Source organism: Platalea leucorodia (genome assembly GCF_965183815.1).
Source record: "Platalea leucorodia genome assembly, chromosome: 15".
Lineage (NCBI taxonomy): Eukaryota > Metazoa > Chordata > Aves > Pelecaniformes > Threskiornithidae > Platalea > Platalea leucorodia.
In genome coordinates, this window is record NC_138837.1 from 10,334,564 (window position 1) to 10,355,526 (window position 20,963).

Sequence of the window (20,963 nt, forward strand, 5' to 3'; positions counted from 1 at the left end):
GCCCAGCCCTGCTCCATGGGGATGGGTGGTGGGTGCCACGGACAGACCCTGCAGCCAGCCTCGCAGGTGGGAGCCTGGTCCCAGCCCGTGGGGAAGGAGCAGCGTCGGACGCACCCGTCCCATACCCACCCGTCCCATTTCCACCCCTCTTACAGCATCCCGTGACCAGGCTTTATTTCACAACCCAGCCGGCACCTGCCCTGCCCTTGCTCCCAGCGACTGGGAGACGGGGGGAAGCTGGAAAGCTGTCTGCTCGCAGGATGGGGCTCTTGCCTCCCGCACTGCCAGGACTGTGGGCTCCGTATCTCTCAGCTTTTCAGCGGGCAGGAGGGACCCAGGGATGCTTATACACAGGAGCTTGCTGGGGTGAGGTTTGAAGGCAGGTGAGCACCACCTCTCCAGCATGAGGCTGAGCACCCGCTTTGCCCCTGCAGGTCCCAGGTCTGGTCCCATACCCAGTTTGCAGAAGGCATTACCGCACCCTTGGGCTGCAGCAGCCGGAGCTCAGCCGGTGCTGGGCCGTGAGATCCCCGGGCAGCAGCTGTGCCCCCTCCCCAGCCCCTGGCCGGGCCCTGAGCCCTGCCCTGTGCCTGGATGTGCCCGCACCAGCTCGGTGGAGAGCCCGGTGCCAGGGGCCCGGGAGGGGAGGAAGGAGCAGAGCCCAGCCGCTCGTTGCAAGCAGATTTCCTCCTGGACCGGAGGGGGAGGAAGGAGTAAAACTCCACCTTTTCCCCCTTTTCAAAGGGAAAGGGCAGCAGTGTTCAGCGCAGGTCCCGGCTCCGGCTGGTAGAGTACGGTGCCTTCCTCCCTGCCCTCCTGCCCTTCCCCGGCAGCGATCTGTCCCTGCCTGTGGCCATGCTCCCAGCCCCGCTCTGGGGGGCTCGGACCCCTCCGCTATGGGAGTCCCCAGGATGGGACGGCCCCATGGAGCAGGGATGGATGAGACGCTCTGCCCTGGAGCTGGCAGGGGGCCTGGGACAGGACCTCCCTCCCCTCCTGCTATGTTAGTGGCTCCCGGCACACGGGACGCTTGTCCTGGCTCCTTCCCTCTGCCAGCTCTGCTCAGCACTAGGCCTGATGCCCCTTGGGGGGTTTCCCTGCATGAAGGGACGTGCCCCAAAGCTGGGGTGGCCTCAGTGCCACTGCGTGGGGCAGGAGGGCAGGGCTGCCCGCTCCCAGGCACCCAAAGCAGTGGTGGGTGAGCCATGGGAAGCATCCGGAGCTCCTTCCTCTGATCCCAACACATGCAGGGCATCACCTGAGACCAGGACAGAGCCTTGCCTTGGGAACGTCCCCACGTTGGGAACATCCCTGCTTTGGGAACATCCCTGCCTTGCCTCTGCCTAGGAGCTGCTTTGCTCTGCCTGCTGCTGCCCACCCTCCCGCAGCGAGGAAGGCACCGGTGATGCTCTATGCCACCAGACACTGGCTGCCAGCCCCACTGGGCAGGGGCCCACCAGTCCGGCATGGCCATGGCTCACCAGGGGCCCTGGTGCTTCTGAAGCATCCTTGGCTGTGGGAGACCCTGAGCCTGTGGCCACCCTCGGCCGGGGCATTGCCCTCCATGGGGAGGAGGGAGCAGGCGTGGGGGCATGGTGTGGGACAGGCACCGTGGGTCAGGTGGAGACCCTCTGTCCTGCCCCGGCCTCGCGGAGGAGCTGGGCACAGGGACCCCCCAGCAGCAGGGCCTGCGGCAGAGCCCAGAACAGGCTCAGGGCTGTTTTGTTCAAATACCTCTTGGTTTTTGGATTTTTTTTTTTTTTTTTTGGATGTACATAAAAGTCTTTGTTTGGTCTCCTCCCGTGGTGCTGGATTGGGTTTCCTGCTGGCACCAGCCAGCTCGGCAGCGGGAGAGCGTGCCAGGTTCAGCTCCTCTCCCTAGGGCTGGGCACAGGGGGGCATGAGGGGCCCAGCTGCTCGTCCCCTGCCGAGCACAGAGGCATTTACTGGGACATCCCGGAGCAAGGACCCCCCACCCCCTGCTGTCCCTGGCACCTGGAGAATGAGAGGCCCGGAGATGCCCAAGTTTGATCTGGCCCCTTTGCCTTGGGGACCCCCGTGGTCCCACAGCTCCCAGGTGCTATGGGTACCCTGCGTGGGTGCCCAACGCTGCTGCCAGTGCACCACCCCGCAGCGGCACTGCCTGCAACCCGACATTGACTCAGCCACGGTGGGGGTTGCGCCATGCCGGAGTGGATGCAATGCTGCCAGGCCGGTGCTGGTGGATGAGCCGGGCCTTATCTGGGGAGGGGTGATGCTGGGTCCCACCCTGCTGTGGGTGAGGTGAGCACCAAAGGGTTGGTAGCTCTTTTCCAGCCTGGCCAGGCACTGGTGGGACCCTGGGGGACAAGGGCCATGTGGGGTGATGAGGGCAGTGGGTCCTGGTCCAACGCGGGGTTTTGGGGATGGTACCCAGCTTGAGCTGAGCGGCTCCACGGGGATGGTTCATCTCCCCACAGCCACCTCCCTGCCCGTGGGACGTGTCCTGACTATCCTGCAATCACCTCTTCTGGTGGGCTTCAACCTGGTCCCAGTGCCCGCTGGGCAGGTGGCACTCTGGGCCGGGGTGGGTTTAGCCTGTGTGGGCACCTGCACCCCATGGCTTTGGAGCATCACCCCTAAAGGCAAGGCTGCTCAAAGGGGAAGGGACGGGGCAGGAGGGTCTTGCCAGGATCAGACAGGGCTGGGCGGGCAGGGGGGATCTCCTCCTGCCCCCATCCCTCGGAGGCTGTTTGGGCAGGGAGGTTCAGGGCAGACATCTCACGCTGCCCGTGCCTGGGCTCAGTCCAGCCCCGACCGGCTTCTTGGGAGATGTTCAAAGGCCCCGAATGCTGTTTGTTATTCACATGCACATTCCTCGCACGCAGCCCTGCAGCAGCCTTGTTCCCGGGGAGCAGCGGGAGACCGGCATCCATGCCGCGGGAAAACACCCGCCGGCACGTAGCCGGACACTAATCCTTCTCCCGCTGGGCTGGATGCGGCCCCGAGCTGCGGGAGCGGGGCCGATGCAGGGGGCTGAGTCCAGCTTTGTGGTTGGGATTGGGGAGCAGGAGCAGCGGGTGAAGGGTGTCCGGTCGAGAGTGCTGTCAGGGTTTTTCAGCTCTTCCTAGGTTGAGGAGCTGCTGCTGAATGTCTTGCTTCGTTTTTGGCCCCGTGGAGTTCGTGGTCTGCTTTAGATCCTCCTGTGGCCGCGCTGGGCACGGCTCTGCTTCGGCAGGTTTGTTTGCTCTGGGCTGGGAAGGGAACGGCGTTGTGCAACCGCCGCGGCTGGGCGCGGTGCTGGGAGACAGCGTGGGTGCTGCCGCGGTGGGGACAGACCCCCCGGGAGCATCTCCAGGGACATCCCCGGGGACACGGGGTGCTGCCAGCAGTCAGGATGGGCGATGCCGCAGGGTGCTGGGTGCTGGTGACGGGTGCACCTTGCAGGTGGTGAAGCAGAGCGCCATGTCCCCGACAGGTGCCCCAGCCCCGAGCTGGCACTACGGGTGCTTCTGACTCATCCAGGGGCAGAGCCGTGTGCGGCAAAGGCTGGGCAAGAGAGGATGAACCGGTTCAGGCCTGGGCCCATCTGGTTTCTCCTCCGAGGTCCTTCCTGCCGCTCAGCCGAGGTCCTTCCTGCCGCTCAGCCCCCGTCCTGCCCACCCTTCCCCGCAACGGCGTGAGTCAGAGGGCAGCCGGGCGCTCCGCTCATCCCCGGCACTGCCGGCCACGGAGCCGCACGGAGCTGCTGCTGAGGGGGTGGCAGGATGTGTCCCCCTTCCACCTGGACTGTGCTGCTGAGCTGATTTGTAGCTGAAAATATTCCCAATGGATTTTGGAGCAGTGCTGGAGCCAGGCGGTGGGCCCTATCCTGCTGGGTCCGCCGGTGCAGAACTGTGCCCTGGTACAGGCATCAGAGGAGTGCATGAAGAGCTGGGGCAGGCACCAGGAGCAGCCTCTGCTCCCAGTTTGTTCCAGATAAGCTCAGTCTAAATCCCACTAGCAGCCTGGAGCAGAAACGGCCTGGGCTGGTTTTGGGTGGGTTTGTGTGAAGGGTGCGTTTGGGTGCAGGGAGGGAAGAGGGGAAACTGTCCCTGGTCTCTGCTTTCCCCCAATTTGTTTCAGTCCATATGAGAGGGGAAGATATGAAGCGCTACCGGGTCAGCCCCCAGATTCTGCTTTTATGAGGACAAACCCTTTTCTGCCACCGTGTCCCCCCGGGTGGGGAGCCAGTCCCCGACCCCCCAGTCCCGTCATCGCCCTGGGAGATGCTCAGGGGATGCTCACCCAGGCTGAGTCAGGCCCATGTGAAGGAGTTTCTGTTTTCTGGGTGGAAATGAACTCAGATTCAAATTCCTGAAACCCTAAACTGCCAGCTGGGGCTTAACCCTTCGGGTGCACCCATCGGTGCTCATCCAGCTCCCTGCAGGGAGATGCTCTTTGGCTCTTCTCGGTGGCCTGTCAACATTGGCACCTCTTGCACCATCCCTTCTGCTGGTTGTCGCTCTGTTGCTGATGCTCAGCCTGCCCAGAGCTGTGTCCTGTCATGCTGCCTTTCCTAAAATCTTGTAGGGATGATCCTGCGCTGAGCCGGGCCCAGCAGTGCGGTGGGGCGAGCCGGCGGGCAGGGCAGGTGGCAGAGCAGCGGGGCTCTGTGCCCGGCGGGGACAGCCTGTGGCCGTGGGTCACTGCCAGCCCACCCCGCCCCAGCTCAGCAGCTGCAAGTGGTGCTCGGGGCTCGTAGGGTGCTGCTGGTTCGAGGTTTGGCTCAGCACTCTGTCCATGGCATGCTGTGCACCCCGTCCCTGCCATGCTGCACACCTTGTCCCTGTTGTGTTGTGTACCCCATCATAGAGTCGTTTCAGTTGGAAAAGACCTTTAAGATCATCGGGTCCAACCGTTAACCCAGCACTGCCAAGGCCACCACTAAACCATGTCCCTCAGCACCACATCTCCCCGGCTTTTAAATACCCCAGGGATGGGGACTCAGCCCCTGCCCTGGGCAGCCCGTTCCAGTGCTTGACTGCCCTTGCGGTGAAGAAATTTTTCCTAATATCCAACCTAAACCTGCCCTGGTGCAGCCTGAGGCCGTTTCCTCTTGTCCTATCGCTTGCTATTTGGCAGAAGAGACATGCTGTGCGTCCCTTCCATGGCATGCTGTGCTCCCCATCCCCGGTGTGCTGTGCACCCTGTCCTCACCGTCCTGTGCACCCCGTTCCTGCCGTCCTGTGCACCCCGTCCCCGGGGTGCCCAGACCCGCTGCCTGCATAACGCCAGGCTTTGGGGCATGCGAGGGTGGCCAACGGGCAGCGAGCAACCTCCCTGAGTGCATTTAAACCAGGCAGTGCTGGTGATTGCTGGAGCAGCCCTGCTGCAAGGGGTGACCTGGGCGCCCTTCACCCAGCCAGTGGCATCAGCCTCCTTGCCGTGGTGGCCTTGTCCCCAATTCCCTTGCTGGAAAAGCCTCGTCGTCCTCCTGGGCCACCGGGAAGAATTGGAGCAGCCCGAGACAGGACGTGAGGGGCAGGGTGGAGGCAGGGGGTCAGCATGGGAAAGCTGGCACTTGGGTGACTTTCCTGGCAGCGCATGTGCTGTGGTGCTGCCCGTCCTCCCCAGTTCCCCTCCCGCCGGCTGGGCGCAGGCAGGATGCCGGTGGCTCCACTACCCTCCTCGCACGCCGGGCATGGGAACCGTCGGCCCTGCGGCCACTCCCCTGCACGCTGGGGACAGCCGGGAATGCTGCGGGGCTGTCCCGGTGAGCAGTGCCCTGCCGCCTTGCGCCAGCACCCCTGTGTGCCCGGGAGCCGGCGGCCAGGCGAGCTGGGGTCCGTTGAGTTTTGCTTCCTGTATCTGGGTGGAAATCGGCTCCGATCCATTCTTGCCTCCGCGAGGTGCCAGCTGGCTGGGCTGGTGGCACTGCATGCCAGCCCGGGGATGTCCCTGTCAGTGCCACCCTCTCTGGCGCTGCTGGGAGCCTGTGCTCCCCCCAGCAACCCGCCCCCGCTCGCTAATCATTTACTGGCTAAATTAGTGATTAACTCCCTCCCGGCAGCCTCGGCAAGTCTGGCCAGGCCAGCCCATGCTGCTCACGGGTCCGCTGCCAGCGGGATGTCCTACGGGCCATTGCCACCATGGCACGGGCCATCACCACCATGGCACGGAGGGACCTTCACGGGGATAGGGACACCCAGCAAAGGGACGTGATGGTGCAGCCCCTGGGTGTCCATTCCTCCGTCGCTCTGCAAACACATCCCCGTGCCAGCAGCCCGGCGGCAGCAAGGGGACACAGGGACGCCTGCGTGGAGGCAGGGGGAGCTGGGGTTTTCCTGCGGCCCCGCTGAGTCAAGCTGTCCCGCGGGGGCCGGGGGAAATGAGCCAGGCGAGGTTTCGTCACGAGTGTGGGGGCCATGGCTCAGCCAGCCCAGGGGCTCTGCTTCAATGCGCTTTTTGTCCTTTTTTTTTTTTTTTTTTTTTTTTTTTTTTTTCCTTTTTCTGGACCAAGGGGAAAATTCCCTGCCTCTGGTGAGGCATCCCTGCGGCATCCCGCAAGGGCTTGGGCACCCGGCTCCCAGCTGCTGCTCCTGCACCCACTCATCTCAGCTGCCTAAACCCAGGGGGGTCCCAGCGGGGCTCCTGGGGAAGGGTGGGATTTCAAAGGCACCCTCACCCCCCCCGAACAGATTTAAGTAGCAGCAGCGGGATGACATGGGCTCTGGAGGGTGTGCCTGGTGCGAGGGATGTGGGGCTTGGGGCTTGCAAAACGGGATGTGGGCAGAAGGGAGGTTGCGGATGACTGTTCCTGCTCGGATTTGTCAGACTCTGGCGCCCAGCCACCCTGGGAGGTGCGCGTGTGTGTGTGTGTGTGTGTGTGTGTATGAGTGTGCACGGATGTGTGTGGGCATGTGTGTGCGTGGGGCTGTGTGTCCGTGTGTGTGCATGGGCATGTGTGTGCGTGGGGGTGTGTGTCCGTGTGTGTGCATGGGCATGTGTGTGCGTGGGGGTGTGTGTCCGTGTGTGTGCATGGGCATGTGTGTGCGTGGGGGTGTGTGTCCGTGTGTGTGCATGGGCATGTGTGTACGTGGGGGTGTGTGTCCGTGTGTGTGCATGGGCATGTGTGTGCGTGGGGGTGTGTGTCCGTGTGTGTGCATGGGCATGTGTGTGCGTGGGGGTGTGTGTCCGTGTGTGTGCATGGGCATGTGTGTGCGTGGGGGTGTGTGTCCGTGTGTGTGCATGCATGTGTGCGTGTTCGTGCATGGGTGTGCGCATGGATGCATGTGCTGCTTTGGGCATGAGCAGCTCAGCCGCAGAGCACCCAGTGCCTGCTGTCCCCACAGCGCCCCGTGGGGTGCGTTTGGGAGAGCCCTGGGTGCAGCCGGGGTGCTCCCCTCATGGCCATGCATGCTTGCAGCGATGCCGCCCCGGGGACCCACTCCCTGTCCCTTGGGGGGCCATGAGCGCGGTGGGCACAAGCATGGCAGCCGTGCACCACGGGGCCGGCCAGGCCGGCCCGGGGGAGCCGGAGGCAGCTCTGCGTCCCCAAAGGCACGGCTGCCAGGACCTTCGCCTGGCTGCTGCCAGGTGTGGAGGGGTGAAGGCTTTTTTGGGTGCAGAGGAGCAGTGCACCCTCTGCCCACCCAAGATCCTGGCAAGTCAGGAAAGGGGAATGGACATCCCCAACCTCAGCTTGTCAGGTATCTTTGAAGGGGTACAGGGGGATGCTCATCTGAAGAGCAGCTTTGCTGAGCATCCCTGACGGAGCCTGCTGGGTGGCATGCAGCCCAGCCCAGTGCTGGGGGAGGCCGAGCTGGTCCCCAGCCCCAGGGAGCCACCTGGGCTGAGCCACATCCCTGTCCCTGCCAGGCTCTGTCCCACCTGGGATGTGCTGTGATGCTGCGGCAGCCCTGATCCTGCAGATACCTCCACAGGTCATGGATGCGTGGAGAGGACGGCGAGCAAGAAGGGCACTGCTGTTGGGTGGAGGCCAAGCAAACTTTGCAGCAAAACCTGTGCAGGATCTGCCCTCCCTGCTGACAGATCTGCTGACTCTGCCGGCCATGGCCTGGGCTATTTAAAGCATCACTCTCATTTTCACATGATTTTGAGGGTAATGAGGAAAACGAGCTCTGGCCACACACTCATGCTGGCAGGGCTCTCTGCAAGCCAGGATGGTGTTTCTGGAGCCCTGGTTGTCCCGCTGCGGTGAAACAAACTGCGGGCAGCAAATACAGGCAGCTGGAGGGAAGGATACAGTCAAGCTGTCCATGCTGTTCTCCAGGCGATAAGGTCTCTGAGCTAGACCTGGAGCTTATGGCTCGTTTTTTCCCCCTTGGCTTTGGTCTAATTGGTGCTGGAGCTGGGGCTGCCAGGTCATATGGGAGGTCAGGATAAGAGCTGGCTTCTGCCTTGTTTTGTGCATGTGTGGGGCTGCTGCTAGTGCTGGAGATGCTTCCAGGGCAGGACACAGCCAGTCCAAGCTGCTGGACCAGCTTGGGCAGCTTGCCATGGCTTTTGGAGTCCTTCTGAGGGTGAGATCCACCTCCTGCCCTCGTTCAAAGGGACTAAAACTGGACCAGGGCTGCTCTGGCCGGGCTGTGACCTCTCAATATGCGAGGGCTGTGCATGCCTTTGGGTGTGCAACCCACATCGCTGGCGGCACTGGCTGCTCCGGGGCTGTTGCCTTCCCGTCCGGCCCATGCCGTTGTGCTGGCACTGCTTGGGGCTCGGCGACGGCTGCGGTGGCACGACCGGTCTGGGGGGTAGGCAGGAGCAGGAGCCGCCTCTCCCGGCCGGTTTCGCCCAGACGAGCCTCGGGCTCCCCGGTCCTCGGGCGTCATCCAGGACAAGGGCAAACTTGTGCTGCCTGTTTTGTCCCCCTGCCAGGGTGTCCCTGCGGGAGCTGCTTGCCTGCCATGCCCGCGGTGGCGGTGCTGGCTGGGTGGGTGTGTGGGTCCCTGGGTCCCTGGGGACCTGGCAGGGAGGGCTGGAGTGTGGCTGGGGATGTGGAGCTGATGTGGTGTAGCTGGACCCTACTCCTTGCTCCCAGCATCTCACCCAGCCCCGTGTCCAGCCTGGCCTCGGGGGTTTGCCTGGCAGCTGGGATGCCCAGAGCCCTTTCTCTGCCCTCTCCGTGCAAAGCCGGCTGCTGCAGAGCCACTTTATCTTCTCCTGCAGCCGCCACGTGCGGCTTAGTCATGGGGAGGAAAGGAGGGGAGGCCGAGGAACAGATGAAGGCTGTGATCAGAGGTGCCGGCGCTGGGGCTCCTGCTGAGCCAGGCATTGGTGGGTGCCGTTGGCACGCCTCTGCAACCACAAAGCTGGTGGCTTCCCCCTGCCCTGCCTTGCCAGGAACCAGACAGATGTGCCGGAGCCTGCACTGGCCCGGCAACCCCGGCTGCTTGGTGACCAGTGCCTCTGCACGGCTCGGTGTGACAGGGACCAGGGTGGTGGCACCCGGAGCAGTGGGGGGGGGGGGGTCGTGCCCGGAGCTCAGCGGTCCCAGAGCAAACACCAGGCTTGGGAAAGCACTGTCTGTAGGCGGCTGGGGACACCCGGCACCACCCTGGGAGGTCCCTGCGTGTGCACCCCGAGCGCTTTGCCGTGGGTGTCTGAGCCCACACCCAGGACGGGGCGGTGGCTGGGTGGGAGCCAGCCGAGCCCCATCCCTCCCTCACCCTGCCATGGCCGGGGGGGAGCTTGTGCAAGGGGCCAGGAGGAGGCAGGGAACGTGGCTCCCTGGACTGCCACCCGTCCCAAACCCTTCCAGCTCTTGGCTGGATGTGCAGCTGAAGCGGCTCACAGAGGGACGGCCGCTCATGGGTGGCCTTGCTGGGGCGGGGGATGCTCTCTTTAGCCCCCCAGCACTGCTGGGGGGTTTTGTTCAGCCTGGTGAAGGAGCCAGTGGGTGGCTTAGCCGGTTCCCAGGGGGGACGTGAGCCCCACGCAGGGTGCTACAGGTGTGGGGGGCTTGGGGCATCCACTGACATGACCAGCATGGGCTTCCTATCCTCTGCTCTCCAGCAAAGCCCAGCTGTACCACCGCTGGCAGTCCGCATCTTGCCAAATCCGATGTCACCTTCTGTCACCTCCTTGTCATGCCACTGGCCACCTCCTCCCGATCCTGGGGCTGAGGATGGTGGCTGGCAGGGCATCAGTGGCCCCCAGCATCCCCTCTGCACCCCAGAGGGGCTTGCTGAGCTGGGGGAGATTTAGTCACCTTGGATATATTTGACTGCAAATCTTTTGTTTCTGTCTGCAAGTAATCGACTTTTGCTTTTCCATTTACTTAAAACCTCCTAATTGGCCCCGTCGTTAATCAGGGAAGAATGAGTGACTAAGCCGTCTCGCTTGCCCGGGGACCAGGGGCTCTTTTTTTCCCATGAACTGAAAGGAAATGAAACCTCAAAATGTCCTTTTAAATCTCAGCTGTCAGCATCGCTGCCCAGAGCCCTGGCCAAAATCATACAGTTTTGTAGACGGGAGTTGCAACAGAGGTGTGGCGTGGACACAAGCGCGGCATGACTGCGAGCTCTTTATTTTCCAGGAGAAAATGCCAGAATCGGGGATGAGGAATTTCTCTGCTGGGACGAGCAGGCGTCTCGTTCTTTGCTGCGAAAAAAGGCTGCTTAAATTTAAAGGGATTTTCAGCCCTGGCACGGCAAGATGCTGGCCCACCGTGTTTGCTCCCGTCACCGTGCTGGCAGTGTCAGCATCTCCTTGGGGATGAGTTTATCTGCCCCCAGCCGCTGTCCTCGGGTGGCATTTTCCTCTGAAGCTGCTCATCCCACAGGGATTTGCAGCACCCTGGAGCAAGCTGCTCCTTCACGCCGGCTTGGCTGCGAGCATGGCTCTGGGGCGGCTGCTGCTGGAGATTTTGGCTCTCACCGAGCCGTACCGGGGCTGGCGCGAGGGTCTGTTTTGTCTGGGTTCATGCCCCCAGCATCGCGCTGGCTCCTGCACTGGGGATGCATAGCCAGCATCATTCCTCTCCGCGCCCGTCGCCAGCGCTCTGGCAGAGGCTGAGCCGTCAGAAATAGTTGGAGACGACTCAAATTCCTTCCTTTTCACAGGCTCTGGGGCAAAGTTGAGAGTGAAATTCAAAGTAGAGGCCAAAGGCAGCTCTGGGGAAGTTGTCTCCCCGGACCGGTGATGCTTTGTGATGGGGTTTTTGGTGTAGGAGCCCTGTGTGGGGTCCGGAGCTGGGGTGGGGAGGGGAGAGGGCAGGGTGCTGCATGGAGCAGGGTGTGTGTGGGGAGGGTGCTGCATGGGCCAGGGTGCTGCGTGGGTTAGGGTGCTGCGTGGGTCAGGGTTTACTGCATGGGGCAGGGTGCGCATGGGGCAGGGTGCACATGGGGCAGGGGTGCTGGCAAAGGTTTGGGGGGACAGCCGCGCTCCCCCGCTGTGGCTGATGCCCTGGGAGGAACAAGGGGTTCCCATGGCTGCTGCCCTGGGGCTGGGAAAGCACCGTCCCTGCTGCTGGGGGGTGGGTTTGCAATGTCCCCCCACCACCGTGCATCGAGGGTTGGGGGGCTGCCGGGGAAGGGTGCTGCCTGGGGACTGCCTGCGGGACGGAGGGGATCTCCTCCGGTGTGGGGTGCAGGGGGGCACCTGGCAGCTCAAGCTCTCCCGGCTCCTTGGGATCGCCCTGGTCTGGAGGTGGGGGTCCTGGTGGGGGTCCCTGCTTCACACAGGGTGGGGGAACATGGGGAGCGTGGTGGGCGCTGTCCTTTCCCCTTCAAATCTCCCTGCTGCACGCGTGACCCCAAGCATCGCCGGCTGCAGAGCCTGGAGCCGCCCAGCCCCTCTGTAGGGCGGCCCTTATGGGGCACAGCGGGGTCGGGTGGGTGTGAGTGATGCTTGGGGCTGGGCAATGGGGGGTTGCCCCCAATCTCAGCCAGCCAAGGCAGTCAGAGCGGGGCCGGGGAGCCGCATAAGGCGCAGGAAGCTGTCAGCATCGCCGGAATCAGGTTTATTTCAGGAATTTCCTGCCAGGGAGAGGAATCCATGGCATTAACATGAAAGGCCAAAAAAAGAGATCATCCTGACCCCAAATTAGTCCCTGGGCTGGATGGGGAGGGCAGAGGGTGGCGGGCTCGGCCGTGGCCCCCACACCGAAGCCTGCTCCGGCAGGCAGGAGGGCGACGGGAGGTGTTGGGTGGGTGGGGAGGGCGGGGGGAAGGTGTCCGAGCGGGGTGCCGGGCAGGTCTGCAGCAAGGAGACCCCCGAATCCAGCCCCTGCCTAACATGGCTCTGCTTTCCCATTGCAGAGAAGACGGGGAAGGTGCTGGGGGAGTTTTGCCGGTGCTACAAGGAGCAGTACGGCGTAGCGCTCTTCAACAGCGTCCGCTATGAGATTGAAGGCAACGGAGGGCCACAGGCCCAGCTGCTCCACCGCAAGGTAAGAGCCCAGCTCCGTGCAAGGAGCCTGGAGCCGGTGGGGAGCTCCATCGCTGTGCCCAGCGAGCACAGACTGATGTCCTCCCCAAAGCCCGGGCATGTCCCCTCTCCCCTGGTACGTTCCTACAGAACGTAGCCCCCATGCCACTGGTCCAGCCCATCCCCGTGGCATTGTGCACCGTCCGTGGGGCTCCCTGGGACGGTTTTCTTTCCCAACACATTCAATGAGCACACACAGCAAGCAGGGGCAAGGCTGGGTTTTGCCTGCACCCCTGTGGATATCTGTGCTTGATGCAAGGGCTGGCAGGTGCTCCCGGGACCCCTGAGCAGGGCATGCCAGGCTGTTGTCCTCCTGCTCCTGGGTGCGAGTGATGCTCCAGCCTGGGCAAATGCCCGGGGAGGGGTAGGAAACCCCTGGCAGGCATCCCTGACCCCATGGGATCTCCAGCAGCCACATGTCTCCTGCCTGGCAAAAGGTCTCCAAGCATTGTGGCTTCGGGAACCAAGGACGGATCCTGCCCTCCCCTCCCCTCCTGCCTCCAAAGGCAGATGCACCTCAGCGGGGGCTTCTCACTGGCAGACAGGGTTTGGGTTTCCTCGGTGGAGCTGCTGTCCTGTGGGTGCTCCTTGAAAGCCGGAGGAGATGTGAGTGCAGATGGGGACAGGCTTTTGCTTTTGCCTGGGGCTTAAAGGGGTGTTTTTTTTAAGAAATCTAGAGATTGCATCCATGAGATCAGACTCGAGCCCTGGGTGCTCACAGCGGCTGTCCTTCTGGCCCACCCACGAAGGTGACACCTTGCCCAGACACCTGGACGTGCCCCATCTCCTCTGAAAACTGCCTGGGTGCTGGGTGTGTTGAGCAAAATAAAGGTGTGGAGGTTCCTGGGCAGGACCTGGGCGCCTGGCGTCCTCGGCAAGGCATCCCTTGGGTTCCTCACAATTTGGCAGATGCCATCAGCCCCCCTGGGGGGTACCTCCCTCCCAAGGTTGGTTGCTTCATTAAAAAGCTCCAGCAAGCAGCCCAGGAATGTCTGAGGAACAGCGGCGAGGCGGGGAGGTCAGGGACGCCATGCAAGTCTTTTAAAACACCAGTGTATAAATAGCACATTCCTCTTGCGCGATGTCCCGTCTGCTGCCCGTCCTCTGCCAGGGCGCAGGCAGAGCCTCCAGCCGGGATGTACCAGGGCTCCAAACACCGCGGGGACCTGCACGTCTGTGGGGTGGCTCTGCAAGGAGCTGGGGAGAGCATCTCCTCCAGCTGGGCTTTGTGCTCCCCAGATATGCCAAAAAAAGTTGTGGATGTCAGGAAGATGCAGGACAGCATCCTGCCTGTCCTCGGGCAGGTCCAGCTGGAATCTGGCATTTGGGTTTTTTTATTTTATTTATTTTTTACCTTATTTTTTGCCACCTCTGTGGGGATGCAGTGCTCAGAGGCAGCTCCCGCAGCGATACCGAAGGCTGGAGGCCCTCCTGAGCACAGGGGGACAGCTGGGCTGGGGTCCGAATTGTGGCTCAGTCACCTGAAATGCCAGCAAGAAGCAGCAGCATTGAGAACAAGGAATAAATGTTTCTGCCTTTGGTCTTGCCAGCAACCGAGGCATCCCCAGCCAGCGGTGGGGACAGCACACGTTGTGGCCTTGGTCCAACATCCTTCACCATGAGGGTGGTGAGGCACTGGAACAGGTTGCCCAGAGAAGTTATGGATGCCCCATCCCTGGGAGTGTTCAAGGCCAGGCTGGATGGGGCTTTGAGCAACCTGGTCTGGTGGAAGGTGTCCCTGCCCATGGCAGGGGGTTGGAACCAGGTGATCTTTAAGGTCCCTTCCAAACCAAACTGTTCTATGATTCTATGATCCTATGATCCTCATGAAAACCCCAAGCATCCTCTCTTCTCATAATACCCCCTCCTGCCTCTCCCGGCCAAGCCCCAAAGCTGACGTATCCAGACCCAGGTCTTGCTCCCCATTGCTCCCCATCGCCGTGCAGGGATGCAGGCAGCGTGGGGCCCTCCGCCCGTGCTCTCCCCGGTCCCCTCCCTGCCCAGCCTAGCAATTTGGTGCATACCTGCCTGTCCCAAATATTTGCTGGGGTTGGGTGGTGCCACCTCGGTGCCTTCCCCAGGTGAGGAAGGTGTGCAAGGAGGGGATGGCTGTGCCGTGGGGCCAGGGCTCCTGGGGTGCTGGTGGCTGTGAGCAGCCGTTCCCCATCCGAGGGTCCCCTGGAACCACATCAGGGCTCAGTTCGGGTTTTATTTCATTAGCAGCCGGTCCCTGGGGCTTCATCTGCCTTGGGCAGCGGTTTTGATGGGGAGATGCTGATGGGGACTCCCGGAGCTGGCACTATCTTTCTGTCCCCATCCCCACTGGTGGGCTTGGGGTTTGGGCTCTCATCGCTCCCGCTGTCCCCCAGCCCTGCAGGGCTTGCTTTGTGCTTTCTTCTCCCCCTTCTAAGGGCTTTGGAAAGCAATAGGGAGCAGTGAGATGCTGTCAGCCTGTTTGCTGAGCCAAGCTGCTCTCAGACTCCCTACCACCCAAGCGGGTGCGGGGTCGGGGAGCGGTGAGGGCTTGGGGAAGGCAATGGGGTGCCTGTGAACCAGGAGATGGACAGAGCAGGGAGAGGAGAGGGAAAGGTCCTGGTGCTGGGTGCATGGTGGGACCCAAGCCCTGGCTGGTCCCTCCTGACGGCCATCGTGGTGGATGGTGGGTGGCCACGGCAGGAGAGGCGGCTGCCGCACGCTCCTGCCCTCACGAGAGCTCTCGGCTCTTGTTTATGTTCCTGGGATCATAAAAATTCTTGGGACAAATTCTTGGCTCACTCAGCCAGCCTGTGTTTGGGATGGCGTAAACGTTGCCGGCGTGCAGGCCAAAAGGCACTGGGGAGCCGGTGAGGCGCTGCTCAGCCGGGGGGGTCTCAGGGGCGCAGGGTGACCTCAGCCTGTTCCTGTCCCTGGTCCTCCATGAAGTCCAGAGCATTTAAGCATCCGCTGGTGCTGGGCTCTGCAGTGTGGCTCCTTGCTTTTTCTCTTCCATGTCCCATCTGGAGACCATGCTAGGGCAGGGCTTGGTTCCTGCCATCTGCGGCTTGCCTCTGACCTGCACCCTGGCAGGACCTTCTGGTTGATGGCCACTACCGAGCAGTACCACCCATGCTCCCGCCTGCCCCAAGCCAGGGAAATTGCAGCAGCCGGGGTTGGGAAGAGCTGCTGGAGGGCTCTCTTCCAACCTGCTGTTCACCAATAGAGCTCAGGTCACTCAGCTGAGCTTGATGTATCTCCCAGGAAGGAGATGGCAGGGACAGAGCTGTGACCACCACCATGGTGAACACCACCATGTGCGACTGCTGTGTGAGCAGCCCCTCTGAGGTTTTCTAGGGCTCTGCATGTGGAAACCCCCAGGTTGTCACCCAGATGCACTGCTTCAGGCACTAAAATTTGCAATGCTATAGGAGATAATACAGTGGTGAAATTGGAGACCCTCAGCATAGCCCTAGTGCAGAAAAACCCACCCAAACCACAACGAACGGACCTTGCGGAGCTCCTCGAGCCAGGCTGTGGCCGCAGGATGGACCCAGCTGCCCCCTCCCCGTGTCACCCACCACGTGTCTCCTCCCCGCAGGTCCCACTGGAGGACCACGTCATCTACTCGGGCAACCTCTTCCAGTACATCGAGGAGAACAAGAAGTGGAGAAACCGCTTCTGCGTGGTCCCACACAACTATGGCTTGGTCCTCTACGAGAACAAACTGGTGAGAGGCATCACCCTTTCGCCCATCTCTGGTGGGCACAGCTTCAAAGGGGGGACCCTCCATCTCTGCGGTGGCATGGCCGTGCTCCCCGTCATTCATGACCATCTTTTTCTGCTCAGGCCTATGAGCGGGACCTGCCACACCGTGTACTGGTCAACAGCGCTGGCTACAAGATCCTGACCTCCGTGGACCAGTACCTGGAGCTGGTGAACAGCAGCCTGCCTGGTGAGTGGTCCTGGTGGCTGTGGGGCGAGGAGGGATGCTCGGGGTCCCCTGCACTCCCATGCTACTGGGCATCCCTTGGGGACCTTTGGGAAGGGGTGATTTCGGGATGTGGGCATCCCTGTGGACCTTCTGGAAGCGGGGGTATTGGGGTGTAGCATCCCTGAGGACCTTCTGGAAGGGGTGGTTTTGGGGTGTAGCATCCCTGAGGACCTTCTGGAAGGGGTGGTTTTGGGGTGTGGGGCTGTAGGGAAGGCGAACAGCTGCCTTCCCCCCATGGGGTGTAGGGTGCAGCGTGAGGTGTCTGCTGCTTGGATCCTGCCACAGCCGCCGGGGAAGGAAGGAAAACGTGTCTGCGGCTCCATGAGAGCTGCCCCGAGCTGCTCCTGCCTCCCTTTCCCAGGGAGTGCCGGGTAAAGGCAGCAGCTCCTGCTCTCCCATCCAGACTCCCAGGAGGACTGGCCACCACCCCACTTACCATCCTCCTGCCCTGGGTCCCTAAAGGCCAGGGCAGCCCCCAGGGAGCGAGGGATCTTGTGTGCCCCTGCTGCACCCCTAACCCCAATTGCTGGGGGAGATGGACACCCCCAGCCCTGCAGCATCCCCATCCCTGTCCTGCCCCATCCCCTCCTCAAAGCCTCCTTCCCCCCCGCAGGCGTGACACCCAAATCGGGGCACTCCCCCATCCTGAAGTGCCCCACGGATTTCCCCCTCATCCTCTGGCACCCCTACGCCCGGCACTATTACTTCTGCGTGATGACGGGCAAGGAGCAGGAGAAGTGGCGGGCGGTTTTCCAGGACTGCGTGCGGCACTGCAACAACGGTGAGCGATGCTGGGGGGGGATGACACGGGGGCTTCGGGGTGGGGAGAGCATCGTCCTTCTGCTTCAGAGAGGGTGCTGGGGACCCTGGGGTGGTTGGGTTGGGTTTTGGGCCAAAGGGGATGATTTGAGGGTCAAGAGGAGGAATTGGCTGGGAGTTGTGGAGCATCATTGAACATCTCATCCTTTCCCTGAGCAAGGGTGGGGAGCGGGAGGGATCCAGCCGCCCGGTGCATCCCTGTGCCTGGCTTCATCCCACTGCCCATAAGGGCAGGCAGCATTTGCAGGACCCAGCACGGAGCCTGGCTCAAGAGACGCCCTGATGTCTATTTTCCACCCCAAGGCAGAAAATATTTGGTAATTAAAGTCATCAAAACTCCCAGCCCCACCATCCTGCTCCCCGCCCCGCCGGCACCACCCGGGCTCCGGCGAGCGAGGGCAGTGAGGGCAGCCGGGGCTGCGGGCAGAGGGGGTGCGGAGCTGCGAGGGGCCGGGGCGAAGGCAGGACCTGCCTCCCACGTCAGCGAGGCTCTGGCAGGAAAACACGATTTTCCTGCTTGGCTGTGGCCTGTGTGCTCCTGGGCTGAGACCCAGGTCTCGGTGGTGCCTTGGATGGTGAGAAGTTTCCTGGGGAAGGCGGTGCCAGCGCTGAAACCTGCTCAAAATTGGGTCTTTTAGTGGGCAAAGGGCGACGCTGCCTATTTTTTTAGTGCTTTTTTCACTCCTGGGAGCTGTGTGTAGCCCTGATTTTGCCAGAGCTGCTGTTTAGGGAGCAGAGTAATGGGTTTCAGTAGGGGTTTCCATCCTCCCATGTTAGATTAAATCTGAAAGCTTTGCTCTTTCCCTTCGTTTTGGTGCCTCTTGCTGCAAAACGCATCCATGGGCTGTTGGTGAGCTGGGGCCATCCGAGCTCATCGGGATGAGCATGTCCCCGCAGCCCACCCAGGGCCTGGGCTCCTTTCGGGGGGGCTGGGTGCAGTGACCCCCTCCCAGCCGCTCATCCCCCCGGGATGCTGCTGGAGCATCATTGCTGCAGGCAGTTCAGCACCCCAGGACCCCCTGTGCTTGCTGGCTGGACCCACAAAGCTGGAGCACTGCGAGCAAAACCAGCTCCTAATAACAGAGAAATCAACCTCTCGTACTAACAAAGAGCCAATTTATTAATTTATTTATATTTAATCCCTCCCTCCCCTGGCTGCTGGACGCTGCCATGGGAGAGAGGAGAGATGTGAACCCCTCCACCATCCCCAGTGCCAGCCAGGGTTGTGCCATTAAATCCCCTCCTCCGTCTCCTCCTCCTCCTCAGCATGTGATGAAGAAAACTGAGAGGGGTGGCCTCAGCGCTGGTGGCTTGCTTCATTTCTGCAGCCTGGGTTTCTCTGTGAGATGGTTCTTCCCTCCCGAGCTCCATTTCTGTCCCTCACTGCTCCCGCGAGGTCCAAGATAGTGTTTCAAATCCCATGAAAGCTCTTTTGTTGTCGTCAAGCAATTTTTTTTTTTTTTTTTCCTAAATTAGAGGCTCTGTTTCTGCCTCCGGTTGTGATTAGTGTGGGAATTTTCACCTCCCTTTTTGACTGTATTTTTACCCTTCTGTAAGGACCAGGGACATGCAACATCATTCCTCATGCAGGAGGTGTCCAGCCTGGTTTCCCTGGAGCCTGGGCGCCCTTGGCTGCTCCGAGGTGGCCCCTTGCCCTGCATGGTGACACAAGGGGCTGGAGCAGCACCCACCCCGCTGGCTTTTGCCCCTTATTGCAGGCAAACTGCCCCATTCAGCTGTGTTTTGGGCAAAAAGCGGCTTCAAACTCACGTTTCTTCTTCGGCATGTTCACCTGGCAAGAGGAGATTATCCTGTGCTGTGAGCAAGGTGGATTTTGAAAAAGTCAAGGTGTAGCATCGCTCTCCGGTGTCGGGTGCTCCCATCCCGTGGTGCACCGTCACCCCAGGAGCCTTTCCAGGATAGGGTGGTTGGTTCCCATCCTCAACAAGGCAAGCTCAGATCAGTGCTTAATTAGCCACATATTAATGAAGCAAACTCATTAAATTTGACCTGTGAAGTGACACGGTGCCTTCTTGCAACCAGCCCTGTCTGCTTGTCCCTCGCAGGGCGCAGGGCTGGGGACAGGTCCCCGCAGCCGGAGCCCACTGCCCCCCTGGGCTCAGCCAGGGACGAGTGACCCTGGTGGGGCAGATCCAGGTGGCTTCTCAGGGGGCAAATCCTGCCCCACTCTCTGCATGATTTGGAGGATGAGGTTTGGCCGTAGCAGCTCTGGCAGGGGATGGGAGCCAGCTGTCCCACCCGGGAGGTGGTGCTGAGCTGCAAGGAGCCGTGGATGGAGATGCACTGGCCCCTGAAAGCTCAGCCCTGCTCTGGCTCCCGCTCCCACCGAGCACTGAGAAAGGGTCAGACTTCACTTTCTCAGTGTTTTTTTCTCCTGTATATTAAGCTGCCCCTTAGGAAAAGCTGCTTAGGCTTGGAGTTAAATGTAATCATCTTAGAAAAATCTCTGCGTTGGAAAAGATCTGCTCACTACCCCGGGCTGTCCCTCCTGGGAGGGGAGAAACCACCCCTGGCTGCATCTCCCCAGGACGCCAGCTTGCTGGGCGGTCCAGGGATGTGCCGTGACCCTCCGCTGTCACCGCTGCGGGGATGCTCTCTGGGAGCAGGGTGGCTCTGCCAGGGGGCCCTTTGCCACAGGGCACCGCCGCCACCAGCCACCCTGGGCTCGGTCCCATCCCACCTTCCTCCTGCCAGAGGTCCTGGCGTGGGGAGGGGAGTCGGGGTGCCAGGGGGGTTCGCTCCCAGGAGTGTTTCTCTCCGGCTGGCAGGCGCCTCCGCAGCCAGACCTGGAGAGGCTGGGAGGAGGCAGGGACATGTGTGGGACATGTGCCAGCAGGCTCCCAGGCTGTCCTGCCTGTCCGCTGCCCCCATCTCCTCCTCCTGGCACGTGGCCGTGGGCTCCCAGCACCCTGCCTCTCTTCCCGATGGGTGCTGCAGGAGGGTGGGGGTGATGTCCGAGCCCCCCCGGTGCCAGTGGCCCTGCGAGCCGTGCTGCGGTGACTCACGGCAGTGACATCTCGGGGGCAGCGGAACTGGCCAGAGCCCGGCGTGCCTCCCACAGGGCTGGCTCGGGGACAGGGCCCTGGCTCAGCCCCAATGCCTCTCGGCCGCTTTCTGCTTCCTCCCGAGCTGTGTCGCTCCCTGCAGGGCCCCCCCTTCCTCCAGCCCCTCCCCAGCTGCCCCATCCTGGGGTGCTGGTGGGCTCGCTGGGCCCCATGCAGCATCAGGGGTCACTGAGCCCCCCATGCTGGTGAGCCCCTGCTGTGCCTTTGGGGCTCACTCCCCATGCAAAATGGGGGCTTGCTGAGCCCCCCGTCCTGCTGCACCCCTGCTCCTGACATGCCTTCAGGGCTTCCTGAGCACCGTTGGGGTTCACCGAGCGCCCCATCCTGCTGAGCCCCTGCTCCTGCCATGCCGTCAGGGCTCACTGAGCTCCCAAGCCCCCATGGACCTTTGGGGCTTGCTGTCCCCCTGCTCCCGGTGTGCCATTGGGGCTCGCTGAGTCCCGGGGTCCCCATGCACCATTGGGGATCACTGAGCCCCCCCATCCTGCCGAGCCCCTGCTCCTGGGTGCCTCCCTACCCTCGATCCGGCTGCAGAGGGATCAGTCTGTGGACAGAGCAGGAGCCCCCCCGCAGCCACTAGTGTGGCTGGGAGACTGCTGCTCCCCGCCCAGTTAGAGACAGGGGCTTGGGCTGGGATCCCGAAGTGCCAGTGACGGCCCTGGGCTCCTTGTGTGGGTCCG

The 20,963-nt window shown here is 62.1% G+C and overlaps 1 protein-coding gene across 1 annotated transcript in view; it reads left to right on the top strand.

Moving 5' to 3' along the window:
• NIBAN2 (niban apoptosis regulator 2) overlaps nt 1-20,963 on the top strand; it is a 32,471-nt gene that overhangs the window by 4,839 nt on the left and 6,669 nt on the right. The window contains exons 2-5 of the mRNA XM_082327145.1: nt 12,243-12,373; nt 15,986-16,114; nt 16,234-16,339; nt 16,992-17,159. Coding sequence (XP_082183271.1) covers nt 12,243-12,373; nt 15,986-16,114; nt 16,234-16,339; nt 16,992-17,159 — 534 coding nt within the window. The remainder of the gene's footprint in view (nt 1-12,242; nt 12,374-15,985; nt 16,115-16,233; nt 16,340-16,991; nt 17,160-20,963) is intronic.